The sequence below is a fragment of the Pogona vitticeps genome, chromosome 1, assembly GCF_051106095.1.
Source record: "Pogona vitticeps strain Pit_001003342236 chromosome 1, PviZW2.1, whole genome shotgun sequence".
NCBI lineage: Eukaryota > Metazoa > Chordata > Lepidosauria > Squamata > Agamidae > Pogona > Pogona vitticeps.
In genome coordinates, this window is record NC_135783.1 from 113,961,685 (window position 1) to 113,977,377 (window position 15,693).

The 15,693-nt window shown below is 44.6% G+C and overlaps 1 protein-coding gene across 9 annotated transcripts in view; it reads right to left on the reverse strand.

The window, feature by feature from the left end:
- The window catches only part of SENP6 (SUMO specific peptidase 6), an 85,307-nt gene extending 72,293 nt beyond the window's left edge, over nt 1-13,014 (reverse strand). For 7 of the 9 annotated variants that reach the window (XM_078385651.1, XM_020785882.3, XM_078385648.1 and 4 more), the window contains exon 1: nt 12,113-12,338. In XM_078385651.1, coding sequence (XP_078241777.1) covers nt 12,113-12,200 — 88 coding nt within the window. In that variant the 5' untranslated portion in view covers nt 12,201-12,338. Of the gene's footprint in view, nt 1-12,112; nt 12,339-12,916 lie in introns of those variants that run through there. The other 2 variants (XM_078385654.1, XM_020785885.3) reach the window with 2 other exon arrangements.
- Nucleotides 13,015-15,693: the final 2,679 nt, after the last annotated feature.

The window sequence follows — 15,693 nt, forward strand, 5'->3', positions numbered from 1 at the left end:
TTTAAAATTCTGTTTAGCGATGTTTCGCTATGCGAGGCAGCACTGTAAATGCTTCTTATACCCCTCCTTTTAGTCTCCGAGGCTCCCAATGAGTCCTGTTCGCTCTGGGGAATCATTGAGAGTCTCAGGATGCGAAGCAAGCCTTCAATCACCAAAAACTGCTGCCAGCTTGCCAGTGGTGAGATCAGAAATACCAGCATTTTTGGCAAGTAAAGAGTCCTACCATCATCCTGAGGCTCCCAAAAGCAAAAGGGGGACCTAGGGAACCTCGGAACCTAGAATAAAAATCCTGCAATTAATTTAAAACAAAATTTAGCAGTATGACACCATCAGCTTTCAACACACAAATTACTTACATTTAAAATGTGGATCTAATAAAAGCAGTCGCATAAATAACTGAAAAATCACCTAGGTAAATAAATGAATCTTCCTCTTCACAGGTTACACTTCTGTCTGTGATGTCAGCTTCCTTTTATGGTGCTAGATGTTAACTGGCATGTCTCAAATATATCTGTTGCAATTTGCCAGAGCAGCACCATTTCAAAACTTCTACCTAGTGGATTTCACCAATCTGATGTATATGGATAAAGAAAACCGCTTGTATTTAGAGCAAATAACAGAAAGGGCAAGGTACCTTCCACTGTTCAAGTGAATTTAGACACATGAGCATATCACTTTAGTACACATGCTGCTTTACCAGTTGGTACAGAAAAACTGACAAAGTTTAATAATTCTCTAACAGTACTTCAATTCTTGCAGCAAACTAAATTTAATCTGTAACACATTGCACTAGTGAAGGGAAACTCACTTATGTTATCTGAACTGGTGTGAGTGTAAGGGATCAGGATGTTTACAGTGGTGCCTCGTTTAACGAGTGCCCCGGTTAACGATGAATTCGCATAGCGATGGCAAAAAAGCAATCTCTTTTGCCATCGCTTTGCGATGTTGCCTATGGGGAAAAATCGCTTTGCAATGTTTTCCCCATAGGCCACATTATCCCCCAGCTGAGTGGCGGGAGCCTCCAAAGGACCGCTCCCGCTTCTCAGCTGGGGGGAAATGCCGGTGGTAGCCTCGGAAGGACCCTTCCGAAGGGTCGTTCCAAGGCCACCGCTGGGATTCCCCTTCGGAGGGGGCATTTTCCCCTAGCTGAGCGGGAGCCCCGCTGCTCAGCTGGGGGAAAATGCCGGCGGAAGCCTCGGAAGGACCCTTCCGAAGGGTCCTTCCAAGGCCACCGCCGGGATTCCCCTTCGGATGCCTGAAAGGCATCCGGACCCCCGCCGCCGCTGCTTGTATCCGCCCCGCGGCCGGCTTTCCCTTCCATGGTCGGACTCTCAGGAGTAGCCGGCCGCAACGCGGATCCAAGCCACGGCGGCAGGGGTCCGGATGCCTATCAGGCATCCGGGGCTAGGATCCGCCCCCCGGCCGGTTCCCCTTCCATGGTCGGACTCTCAGGAGTCCGGCCATGAATGGGGTAACCGGCCGGGAGGCGGATCCAAGCCCCACCGCCACCGCTTGGAACCGCCCCCCGGCCGGTTCCCCTTGCATGGTCGGATCCGACCGTGCAAGGGGAACCGGCCGGGGGCCGGATCCAAGCGGCGGCGGCAGTGGTAGGAGCTTGGATCCGCCCCCCGGCCGGTTACCCCATCCATGGCTGGACTCCTGAGAGTCCGACCATGGAAGGGAAAGCCGGCCGGGGGGAGAATCCAAGCTCCTACCGCCACCGCCGCCGCTTGGATTCTCCCCCCCCCCGCCGGTTACCCCATCCATGGCTGGACTCCTAGTCCGGCCATGGAAGGGAAAGCCGGCCGGGGGGAGAATCCAAGCAGCGGCGGCAGCGGTAGGAGCTTGGATCCGGCCCCCGGCCGGTTCCCCTTGCATGGTCGGATCAGACCATGCAAGGGGAACCGGCCAGGGGCCGGATCCAAGCAGTGGCGGCGGCGGTAGGAGCTTAGATCCGGCCCCCAGCCGGTTCCCCTTGCATGGTCGGATCAGACCATGCAAGGGGAACCGGACGGGGGCTGGATCCAAGCGGCGGCGGGGGCAGGGGGGTTCCGAATGGCTTCCAGTGCTTTGCCTGGAAGCCATTCGGACACCCCCTACCCTGTCCCCGCCGCCGCTGAGAGCCTTCCGAGCTCTCAAAGGGCTTTCTCCAATGTGTGGCGGGGAAGCCCTTTGAGAGCTCGGAAGGCAAATGTCGGCGGTCGGCAGTGGCTTTGGGATCCACCCAAAGCCACCGCCGACTGCCGATATTTTCCCCCAGCTGAGTGGCGGGGCTTTGAAGCTCCCGCCACTCAGCTGGGGGAAAATGCCAAAGGCCCCATTTTCGGTCAGCTGGTCGGCGGTTCTAAAATGGCCGACCGGCTGTGCTGCCTCGCTTTAGAGGCACCGAAAATGGCCGCCCCTATGGAGGAACATCGCTGAACGGTGAGTTTATCCTCCATAGGAACACATTAAACAAAGTTTAATGTGTTCCTATGCCTTTTTTTATTCCGTTCAGCGATGTTTTCGCATAGCGACGATTAATCCGGAACGGATTAACGTCGCTATGCGAGGCACCACTGTAGTTGCCCAGGAAACAAAGTAATTTGCAGTTAAGCTTCTGTAATTAAAAAGAATGCTGTGAGTTTCGTCAGAAATTAAACCACACACGGGAGCAAAGAGAAGTCAAGGTAGTATTCCAGGAAGAATGCTATGAACCAGGGCATCATGACCACAGAATGCAAGTTAGAAAATGGTTTCCACCACATTTTCCCTCCTTTTTGCCTCAGGGGGGCTCTAACAGTAACCTTAGCAGATGGTCTTAAAACTCTAGGGATTGGTATCAGATAGGCACTCTCTTCAAACTATGAGGGGCTGCTGATAAATACTGAGCCTTTCCCAGAAAAAAACTGAGCTAGGAAGCTGTAACTGCCACACTATTCTACATATTCCCTCAGGAAGTCAATGCACTTGCAACATCTGTCCTGCAGCTTCTTAAGTCCCTGCAAATAAAATTCTTCCGACTGCTGATGTAACCATTCATTTGCAGAATTAGTTGCCTCCAGAACACTCCCCAATCATTGTCCCTTTAGGTGTTTTTTGAGTTTGAGCAACAGATAATAATCAGGAAGGAGCCAGGTCAGGAGAATAGAGTGGATGGGGCATCACTTGAAAGCCTACGGAGGTCAGATTTGCCATTGTTTCACCTGCAGTGTGTGACGAGGCGCTGTCATGCAACAGGATGACACCTTTGGAGAGTTTTCCTCAATGTTTTTCCCTGATGTTTTGCCTCAACTTCATCAATAAAGCACAGTAATATTTTGCATTGATGGTTGAACCGTGTTGGAAGTAGACCACCAGCAGAAATCCCTTCTTATCCCAAAAAAACTGTTGCCATTTCCTTCTGCACCCACCTTTGCACTTGGAATTTCTTTGGCCTGGGGGAACCACTGTGCCTCCATTCCTTAGACTGTTCCTTTGTCTCAGGATCATAACAGTAAGTGCAAAGTTAAAACTAGTGCACTAGCTGCATCCATTCCTGGACAGGCCTCATCTGGGCACAGTGACACATGACTTACTTACATCCTGGTTGGATTACTGTAACATGCTCTACATGGGACTGCCTTTGGAACATGCCAGGGAATATCAAATCTGCTGCAGCCAGATTGTTAACAGACTGGTTACAGTGATCGCATAGTCCTGATGTTACAGGAGCTCCCCTGGAGCTGTTTCTGGGCATGATTCAAAGTGCTGGTTTTAACCTTTAAAGCTCTAAACAGCTTGGTCCAAGCTATCTCAAGGACTGCATCTGTTTTTATGAGCCTGCTCAGGTGTTAAGATAATCGGGGAAACCTTCCTCTTAGTCTCACCACCTTCACAAGTGTATTTGGTGAGGACAGAGCGGGCTTTCTCTGCAGCTGCTCCAAGACTCCAGAACTCCCTCCCTTTGGAGGCCAGGCTGGCCCCATCTTTATTGTCCCTCAGCAAGCAAGCAAAGTCCTTTCTCTTCAAGCAAGCTTTCCTTGTCTGAGAGGGTTTTAAGTGAACTGTAGTGCCTTGTTGCTTTTAAATGTGTTTTTAAAATTAATTTTAGCTACCTTTTTAATATATTTGTTTAGCTCGATTAAAATATTTGTATGCTTACTGTTTTTTAGCTTTTAAATGTTGTCTTTTCATGATGTAAGCCACCATAGGTACTTTTGAAGGAAAAGGTGAGGCTAAACTGTTTTAAATGAATGAATGAATGAATGAATGAATGAATGAATGAATGAATGAATGAATGAATAATCCGCAACATACGTAAGTATAAAGAACACCGTTAAAGCCATGTTTCTCAAAATATAAGGCAGGGATCCCAAATGTGAAAATGGTGCTGCAGAAGGCACTACCTACTCCAGAAAGTATAAACAAGAACTGGGAAAAATTTTGGATTTATTTTTGGATATTGATGTTATTTTAATCTGTTTATTTCATTTAATGTACACCGCCCAGAGTAGTCGAATGACTAGATGGGCAGGAGATAGATGGATAGATGGATGGATGGATGGATGGATGGATGGATGGATGGATGGATGGATGGATGGATGGATGGATGGATGGATGGATGGATGGATTCCAATCCCATTTTTTAAAAATTCCAATGCCCCCATCATTAAAAAATCTTTCAGAATTGCAAGTGTCTTCTACATATGTTCAACTAACCTAAAAATAGGCATCTTCATTTCAGCCATACTTCAACCCACTTGCTTTGTCAAAATATGGTGAACTTCCCCACTTTTTGAAATGCAGCATTACTAAATGGCTCCTGACGTAAATACAACCTTCAAGCACTGAGGGGAAAAATCATTCTTTTGCTCTAATTCATCATCCCTAGCACAGAAACTGTTTCAAATGTAGAACACTGCTGAGTAGAGGGCAGATGAAAATTAGAAAGCTATTGCTCCACCACAACCCTGGGGCTGCTTTCAGAAGAGTACATTCCCATCAATGTATAGTGGACCCTCAACTTATGCGCGGCTCCACTTATGTACTTTTCGACGTACAGACTTCTCCTGCTGCAAAATTTCCCATCAACTTGTGGCCGGAGAATCGACCTACGGACCAGAAAGGGGAGGCGGGGAAAGCGCCAAATTCAAATTTGGCACTTTCCCCGTCTCCCCCTTCTAGTCCGTAGGCCGCCGATCGTGCCTCCGGATGCCTCCGAAGCATGACTGGCGGCGGCAGGGACCTCAGACATGCCTCCATGGCTGCGGAGAAGCCCTGGAAGGCCTCCGGAGGTCCACCTCGCCACCAATCGTGCTTCAGCGGCGTGCTCCAGAGGTCCCCCTCGCCACACGATCAGTGGTGAGGGGGACCTCCGGAGGCCTTCCAGGGCTTCTCTGCTGCCATGGGAGGCATCTAGGAGGTCCCCCGCCACCGCTGATTGTGTCTCCGAAGTTCCCCTGGTAGGCCCGGTCTACCAGGCTTTCTCGGGGAGCAGACCAGGCCTACCGGGGGAAGCCCTCCCCTGGTAGGCCTGGTCCACCCCGGGGAAGTCTGCATCGGTGGCAGCGAGGGACCTCCGAGAGGCCTCCGGCAGCGGCAGGAAAGCCCTCGGAGACCTCGGGCAGAGGCAATGGCATTGGCGGGGGACCCCTGGAAGGCTTTGAACAGATAAAGTCTATTTATTTCATTTTTTTTTGTGTGTAGGGGGGTATTTTTTTCTTGGGCCGGATACGGATTAAAGGGTTTTCAATGCATTCCTATGGGAAACGGACCCTGAACCTATGGACTTTTTGACCTGCGGCCACCGTTCCAATATGGATTAATTCTGTAAGTCGAGGGTCCACTGTAGTAATTTTTCAGTGGTAGCTAGCCCATTCAGTGTGGAGAGTGCTACTCCCAAATTCAATCTTCTCAGGAAAAGAGAAGGCTGCCATTCATTCATTTTAGGAACGTGCTAAACATGCTTTCTGTCCCTAGCAGAGAAATGGCATTCTATTTGCAAATACATCCCCCTGTATCTTGTTTCTTGGGAATTTCCAATCCAGTTCCTGGAGAGGCAGATGTGTTCATGGAGGCCTGTTCTCATCTTTGTGCAAGGGTCCGAGACGGTAGACTCAAATGCACCTATACAAAGTCTTTTTCTGCCCTTCACGACCTATTCTCCCTAGCCAAGCTTGATGCCAGACAAAAAGAGAGATAAAAAGTGAACCTATGACAGTGGCTCTATTTGTTACTGGAAAGGAAAGCAGAAAAAAACCTGGCCATACAGTTGAGTGCAAGGAAAGTGGCTGGCCAAGAATGGGACTGCTGCAGCAGCTCCAGGCTAGACTAAGGGACTGGAAAAAGGCAAAGAATCTGAATAGAGAATTAAACACTGGCTGTAAAGACTGTATATAGGCACAATGCAACACATACATGGCCTACAAATAGGGGTTTTTTAGGTTTTAAATACCATTTTTAAAAATAACAACAGGATAAGATACCTAAACCAACCAACCAGATTTAACTAGGCCTTTGAAAGAGTGGACAGAATCCATGGGGAGGAGGCTGGCCAATAAGTTCAAATGTGGGAAACATTTAAATGCCCCACAGAGTCACCATTCAGCGCAAGCACAGCTTCCAGGTGGGACTTTGCAGGCTTTACATACCACTTTCTCTAAAACAGGGTTGGTAACAGAGAACAAAGAAAAAGCCTGGAATGTGCTACAAGCTGCCAGCAGCAGGCAGATAGACAGAGTCAAAAGGGAGACAGAGAGCTTTTATTTTAAAACTGAAAAGCAAGCATGAGTACAGAGCTTAAAGGAGCTTCTGCTCTCCCTCCCCTTTTTCTCTACCCCTGTTGGGATATTTTCCCCCTTGCTGATTCTGGAGCTTTTTCCACAACTGTTTTAGGATTTTCCTCAACCTATTCATAAAACAGAGATGGGAAGTGCAAAGCAGCACAATTTTCAGAAGTAAAGTCCAAACTGTAACTCTGCACTTCTGAGAACAGGCCAACAATATAGCTAAAGATTCAGGCTGGCATTCCCCCCTCCCCACACCACTGTTATTCAGGTTCTTTCCCCCTTTTTTCTATTTGAAAACCAGAAAGGAACAGCCAGCCCCTCCCTCCCTTCAAATTTTTTTCAGGGCCTAGAACAGGGCTCACAGTAGCCCAAAGACCTTAGGGTAGAGTGGGTGGCATATAAGTTAAATAAATAAATAAATAAATAAATAAATAAATAAATAAATAAATAAATAAATAAATAAATAAATAAATAAATAAATAAATAAATAAATAAATTGAGCACGGAATGCACTGTGCACCCCTGAAGTTACTGGAGGCATGATTTGCATTTGGGAATATTTTGGGTGGCAAGGGGAGAGTGGCCTTCCATGGTCCAGGGTAGGGGAAAACGGCACCCAGTCCTTTGACACTGCCCACCCATTTAGTATATCCCTGATACTATTTGGGAGAGCCTGACTGGAGCAGGAACTCCAGAGAAAGTTTAACAATGCACTTCCAGAGCAGTGGATCCTCACTCTCTGTTGGCTGGATCAAGCCCATGTGCTGGATCTTGTTCCTCCTCTGTTTTATGGTACTCAGCTTTAGAGACCAGCAGAAGATATCACAGCATGCAAGCTTCAATGAACAGTAGTTATTCCTTAACAAGATAAAAGTCAAGTATTAGCTACAGAAAAAAATAAGAGTCGTCCAATCAATAAGTCATTCCCTTATTTCATAGTTTTTTAAAAGACAAGTCCTCTTGTTTTTGTTAAAAACATTAATTGGGAACAGTATCACAAGACTGGCGTATGTAGACCTTGATAGCTTAATCACCACTGACAAGAACACTTATATGAAACCTGCACCATACAGACAACCAGTATTTGTTCATAAAATTATTACTAAGTTATCATAAACTGATCACTGTGATATACCTAAGGAAATATTCATAGCCTGAAAAATTGTACAAGTTGCTGGTCATTGGTATCCTACAATGAAACAACTCAACATTTAGAATGGACTTTTAGCTAAAAGGTGGCTCATGTAATCTGCTAGAAGGTACACAGCAATTTAACTTCAACATTTCACTAACAGGATTAACAGGATTATTAATATTATGAGACCCCTTCTTGCAGTATAGAACAGCAGCTCCCAGAAGCAAAGACAGGGACCAAGGCATTCTGCAGCCAGACTTGTTTTATTATTTAGTGTAATTCTTTTTATGCAGCTTTGATTTTTTTAATCCCCTCCAATAAATGTACAAAAAATCCATATTTTACTTCATTTAATTTAAAATAAAATAAAATAAACAGAGCATATAGAGGACTGTCACAACACTATTTTTTTTATTCCAAACATAAGCCTAATTGTCCAGTAATTACATTTAATCCTTTTAAGCTTTTCTGTTTAGTACCATACATTGAAAAGTGCACCTCTGCCGCTGCTGTTTTCCCACCATAGTCTGAGAATAGCTGGCATATAGAACTTCTACCTTTCTTGCCTTTCAGCATCCCGCTTATTAGTCTGGCTTAGACCTAACCAATGTGATTTAATAAACCCCCCTCTAAACATTGCAAATCACTGTGTGCAAGTGAAGAACAAAAACGCAACACATGCTATACCTGTGAAAGCAAATAAATACACAAATCATGAAGTCCAGCTGTACTCCATCATATCAAAGGCCTATTTAGTCCAGCACTCTATTCCCACAGGTCTCAAGCAGATGTTTCTAGAAAGACCACCAACAAGAGAGGAGATGCCAGGTCTCCCACTTGTGTTCCTCAGTAACCAAGTATAAAGAAGCATACTACCCCTTATATTAAAGGTAATTAATATACAGCCAATGTGATCAGCAGCATCAGCCACCTTGTCTTCCATAAATTTGTCTAATCTTTTAAAAACTGTCTTATGTAGCTGGCCATCACTACATCCTGCAGTAGCAAATTTAAACAAGTCTTCTTTGAACATTTTTTCAGTGTTTCTGTACAAACAAACATAAGAAGCGGGGAGTACTGTGTCACCTTTAAGACTGACAAATGTATTTCAGTGTGAACTACCATGAATTACTATCCACTTCATTCCAGAGGTGGTGAAAAAAGAGGTTGTAATTCACAAAAGTTCATACTGAAATAAATCTTCTCACTTTAGAGCTGCTACAATGATTCCGGTTTGTTGTTGTTTTTTCTTTTCATTTTTGTTTGAATATACTAACATGGACATATCTCTGAAAATTCCTTGCACCTATTCTGAATCTCTCATGAGTAAGCTCCATTGGATGACTCCAGGTTTTAGAATTACAAGACAGAGATAATTTTTTCCCTATCTGGTTTCTCCATACCATGCATAGGTTTACACACCTCCATCATGCCCCTTTTAACTGCTTCCCCCCCCCCAAGTAAGAAGCCATGAGTGTTGTACCTTTCCACACAGGCCCTAGATCATTTTGGCTGCCCTTTTCCTTCCAGCTCTACCATATCCTCTCCAAAACTGAAGTGCCAAAAGATAAACCATGGTCCTAAGTTCAGATATAATGGAACAGTATGATTTTAACACTCAAAAGTATTGAATTAAGGCATGCAACAAAGGGAGAATAATTATTTTCAACCTTATAAACCACAGTTTATCAACAGAAGATATTTCGTCCAAATTCTACATGCCGCCACTTAAAATTTTAATGTGGGAATATTTCACTGACGGAAATTACAGACTCCTTGCCTCCATTCTGAATTAGGCCTCCTAAAACAGAAGATCCGCCTGCCCCCTAAGTTTCCTGAAATAACAATCTAGATTAGGTCTTTGTGAGCAGCCACAAATGAACTCATCATGCCACCAGATGAAGTAGAAGCTGCTATGCCTATAAGAAGATGCAAAAGACAAAGGTTCAACCTTGACAGATTAAATGTTGTGGTATCTGATACAAATTATAGACATGGAAACAGCATTACCAGAACTTACTGTGACAAACATGTTTCTCAGTGTTTGCATTCTGACACTAAGCTATGCTTCAGCACAGGGGTGGGCAACTGCAGTCCTCCACAGATAGACAGTTCACCTTAGACTGTTCTGGGAGCTGCAAGCCAAAACATCTAGAAGGCCACAGCTAACACCTCACCTCATTAAGCATGAGGAATATCCCTGAATTGTCCCACCTCTCTGGCTCATATCTTCTTCCTCCATTTGCATAGACACAAGGCTGAGTTTTAAATCTTTCACTTCTGCCTGACATACCATACAAACATGGAATATAAGTTAAGATTAACTATGGCTAGGTTTTAAAAGCTAGTTGCATACATTAGATCTGAAACTGGCTTGTTTGAAACCAAGTACAGTATGTTTCCTTCATTAGCTTAACTGGCCAAATGCATATGACAGAAAACTTTGGATTAATCCAAAGTGAAAACAGAAACTTCTGAACTCTCTATGGTTGTGCAGAAAAAGAATGCAGGAAGTTAGGCTCATATATGGCCCATTAAATGATAGTTTAGCCTGATATTCAAATGAAACCCTTTGCCCAAAAACAAAGCAGCTCCTGAAAATGATTTTTGCAACAGTGTTATACTTTGCTTGCTGTTCTCTGAACATGCATTTAATTCATATATCTGACTTACACTGTGAAATATGACAAATTACTAATGCACTGCAACTTCCTCTCATTGTCATAAGTGTCCTCTAAAAAGAATGCAGGTTACAATGTGGTGAAAACAACCACAACCAGCAGAGTGAATCAATTCACTAAAATAGCTTCTCATATGGAATAGCCAGCAATGTGGGTGGTTGCACTGTGAGCCCAGTTTAAATCTTTTTCTTTCAGCTTGCTTCAATAATGCAGTGTCATTTTCTGACACTGCACTGCTACACTGTCCCAAGTACTTATTTTAGGGATCCTTCACATGTTATTTTTCAGGTACAAGACCCATTTATAAAAAAGAACTGGCATACTGTGAATGTTATCAAGCTATACCTACTACCTAATTTATACACCCACGATAGGGGGGAAAGAGCCATCAATTTTGCTATTTGCAGTTTAAGACAAATCACCATCTTCCTGCAGAAACCTCTGTGCGGAGAACATGTAACGTTCTAACCTGCTCTCAGATTGTTCATTTTACAACCTGAGCCATCAGACCGAAATCTAATTACCTGATTTCATGGAATGAATCAGTAAAAATAATATGACCAAAATAATTATCAGTAACTAGAGAGATAAATCTGTACTATAAATGCATGCTATAAGAAATTAAATAAATAACTAAAGAAAGCTTTTAAACTCTTTTTGAGGAGATTAGAAGCAAGTATGTTTCAAGATTATTACAGAGAGATGCTAGATGCTGTCATGGAAATGCCTGCATATTTCTTTAGGTGCTCTGCCCTGGAAAAAAAATAGAATTACCTAAAAAATTAATTATACTAGTATGAAACAATGAACTTTTTATCTTTTTACATACAGTGCTGCAAAGCTTCCCTCTACACAAAAGGACTGAATTTGCAATCCTGTACACACTTTCCTGAGAGTGAACCTTACTAACACAGTACAGTTTACTTCTGAACATACAGGTATAGGACTATCCTGGGAGCAGCCCCTTCCTTTTCTTTCCAGGTGCAGTACTTCTGAGTAACAGTGGATGCATAAATCCTAGTTTGGCCACATTCTCACGTTAGGATTTCTTACCAAATGTTTGTTCTTTCATCCCACCATCTTCAAGATGGCATTTCACTTTTTCCTTAAAAAGCATGGAAAGTAAAAGTGTGATGGGGCTGGGGGAGGGAAAGGGATGGAAGACAGACCACTGCCCACAGAAACCTGCCCACAAGGCACAGCCACCACAAGTCTTGTATCCCACTTCTACCTAAACTGACTGTCCCCAGGCTCTTTTAAACCCCCTGTGTTATATCCCCCATATCCACATACTGTACCTTTCTCCCCACCCCCTCAAATAAAACCCACAGATTAAACTACCCACGTCCTTCACTCTGCATTTACAGTAGGTCCAGAAATTAAACCGTGGGGACTCTCCCCCATACCCCCTCCGGGATATGTGCAATACTATCCACGTTTACGAGGAAATAAGCCCCCCCCCCTCCAGCCGTTCAATAGGGCTTGCTCTCAAGGAAAGCGCGACTACGGGTTGCAACCGAAGAGCTCCTCCGAGGCGACACACTCACCGTCGAGAAAGTCGCTCTGTCTCAAGCCCCCGACGCTCCTGCCGATGCCTCCCCCGCCGCCACCGCCGCCGCCGCCACCACCGGCCATCTTTCACTCCGACGCGGCTCCCTCCTCACACCATCGCGCTGAGGCGGCGTTGTCGGCCCAGAGGCCGGCTCCTCAGGACTAGGCCTTCCCTTACGGCCTGCGCCTTCTGCCGCCTTGCCTCACCTACCGTGTCAGAAGCTGACTTAACACTGACTAGGACCGGAGCCCGGGTGGAGGTGGGGAGAGGGCAGAGAGAGAGAAAATGCTCCAACAACCCTCGGAAACCAGACTCCCAGTCGCCCGCCAAGGCCTGGGGAGCACGGGGGGGGGGGAGGGAGAGAGAGACGGAGGAAAAGCCGCGATGCCTTCGCTCCCCTCACCCGCCTTCCCTTATTGTGTCCGGCGTCACCAAGCACTCCCCCAGCGCTTCGTAAGAGGGAGACAAGAGGAGGAGGAGGCCCGGCTAGTCACGCTGGTTGCCTGCCCGGTTTCCTTTCCCTGGCCGCTACGCCGCTTGCCACCCAGAGGCGGGGTTGGTGAGGAAGAATGAACCCGACCGAGCCGGGCGATTCCGCTGGCGGCGGCTTCCACCTCCCCCTTCTCCGCCGCGGTGGCGGGCGCCGGTCACTGCGGACAACGCTTTCCCTTTTCGCCGCTCTTCTCGGACCGCCTGCCCGGCTGAAGACTGGCGGACATACCGTTCAGTTCACGTCTACCAGCCCCTTTCTTCCACCCACCCACCCCCACTTTTTTGGGGGGAGGATTCCCCTCCTTACCTAAATAAGGCCAGCCCTTCACACGTTTAGAAAGAAGGTGTCGCCAGTTTGCCGACGGAAAGCAACACCTTTGCCCCCACCCCTGTCTGTTGCTCTGACGCCCCCCCTTCCATATATAAAATGGCCGCAGCTGAACTGGGCTACTAACGTTGGAACGACTAGCCCTGGCTTTCTTTGCTGGTCGTCCCCCATCTCATTCCATCTGCCCTTAAAACTTGTGGGGAAGGCAACAGAAGAAGAGGAAAAGGGGGGAAAGTTGGGAGAATCAACTTTGAAATTGTTCTAGGAACATGTAGACCTGGAAGGACAAGGTCTTATTGCTCCCTTCCCCTCCAGGCCTTTAGGACCAAAGATAAATATTTAAGCACTATGTGTATAGAAGTGTTGCTATATATCTGTGGCTGCCTATTTTGACAAATCTGTAAATATATATATTTATTTGCAAGCCAATCTTCTCTCCAGCTCTATGGACACGAGGCAGCTAAAAGTGAATTTACCCTAAACATTGTAAAATATGGTTTCTGGTAACATGAATGCTCAAGTATCTTTTTTTTAAAATGTTTAATGTCAACACCCTATATTCAGACATCTTCTAGTAAAGGGAAGTTCTGAATAAATACATAGTATCAGATTCTCAGGTGATACAAGCCTTCTTCTGTTCAATATCACTTATTCCACCATTATTATACAGCTATGATGAAAAATAGAAAATGTGCACGTTTAGAAATTAGGGATTGCTCTGTTTTCTACAGCAGCACCAAGGACTTCGGATCTGCCAAATTCCACCTTTTGAAAGAGACTTTTTTTGATATCGGACTTGACGTTCTTCCCCATTTTGTAATCTAATTTAATTCCTGGGGAGGATAAAATTTAGAGACATTTTCAGAGATGTAGCCATGTCAGAGCCTGTCCAGACAGGGATATGGATTGGTATGTGGATCACTGTTGGTATGGTTTGGTTCAAACCAAATTATAGTACCCACACATGTTTCTAATTAGATTGATTGATCTTCTTTGAGAGCTGTTGCACACCTTTCTTTGAGAGCTGCTGCACTCCTTTTTGGCATAGTGCTAGGGCATGTATTCTTTTTGGTACAATTCCGCATGATCCTTATTAAGTTATTGTGTAGCCAGTGCAGTTATCTCACACTAAAATGAAACTGGGTGGCAGTATCTGACATAATAGGTAGGTTGTGACATTAAAATGGAGGGTGAAGGAAAGCCCCTCCTTTGTTTTAATCTCTTTTTAAAATATTTCTCTGATACAACACAATTCTAATACCATGCTAAGTTGATGTACTGTCCTTTTGATACTTTAATTAACAACAAAAAAGGAAATCCATTGTGGCCATCTGAATTATGGTTGCAAGAAAAGGTGGGGAAGGGGGCATGTTGACTCCATGGGCTCCACCCCCTAGGCGCACAGCCCTAGTAGGACCCCAGCCAAGAAGAAAGGTGGCAAAAGGGAAGGGTTTGCCTCCTTTACATCTCCCCAATCTTCTCAGCAACAATTTCCCTTTGAGCTGCCTCCTTTCTTGCAAACAAACTGGGTAAACTTACATGTAAGTAAACCTTACTCATAAGTAAACCTGGTAAGACTGCTCATGAATAAATCAGCAGTCCAAAGGCCTGTGGGGACCTTTCTCCAGTGTGAACAGAAGGATTGCCCAAGTGAAAGATAAAATAGTTCACACTGAAGATAATAACCTATTAAGCATGAACCAGACTACTCCAAATTCTGCTGGCTGGACAGGCTGTAAGCTCCTACCAGTAATTTCTCAATTGTTCATTGGTCCCATTTTTGTTTATTTAAGTTACAAGCAATACGGAGATGTTTCCCTGAAACCATGAGTAGTGGTGGTAATAAAGAAATTTCTTTAAAAAATGACAAATTTTTACTACATCTAAGATGATCAACTGTGCTGTTGTCATTTATCATAATGATAGCATCCAATGATGCTGCCACCTATTCTCAGATTAATGATCTTATAATATATTTAATTTATTTTTGCAATAGGACAGCTTTCAAAATAACCATTCAAAGTATCTGAGATGAGATGAAAGGGCTGCAAGTTCCAAGTAAATTTAAAGGCTTTAATATTAATTTTAATGTTATTTACTAATTCCTTTGTCATAAAATTCACAAGAGTCTTCTGTGATCATTCCTTTGAGCCTAGGAATAAAGACCTCTCTCCTTTAAAAATTACTGTAATGCACTAGGTACATTTTAGGGCATTCAGAGCTTGGTTGTGGATTGAGATAAACTGGAACCTATGCAACCATAAGTAATCATAACATTCTGCTTGTTCAAATTGGCTAACATAACCTTGTCTAAGACAAAGAGATACTGTATTCTTGAAACCAAGAAAACAACACCAAACTGAAGAGGAAAAATAACCACCCACAAATAAAGTATTTCTGCCATACATCAAAGGGGTCACGGACCATGTGTGGAAGCTTTTAAAAAAAACAACCTACAAACAGTATTCAGGCCCACCACAAAAATACAACAAATGTTACAGTCAGCAAAGGACAAAAAGGGACCACCTCACCACTGCACGAGTATACCGGGTACCTTGCAGTTCTGGCCGGGTATATATTGGAACCACAAAACATAGCATCCACACCAGAATCAAAGAATATGAGAGACACTGCAGACTAAAACAACCAGAAGAAATGTATTTTGATTTGTGTATTTTATGTTTATGTTTATGTTTATGTTTTAGTTACAGTGGGGTCTTGACTTAAGAATGGCCCGAGTTAAGAACATTTTGACT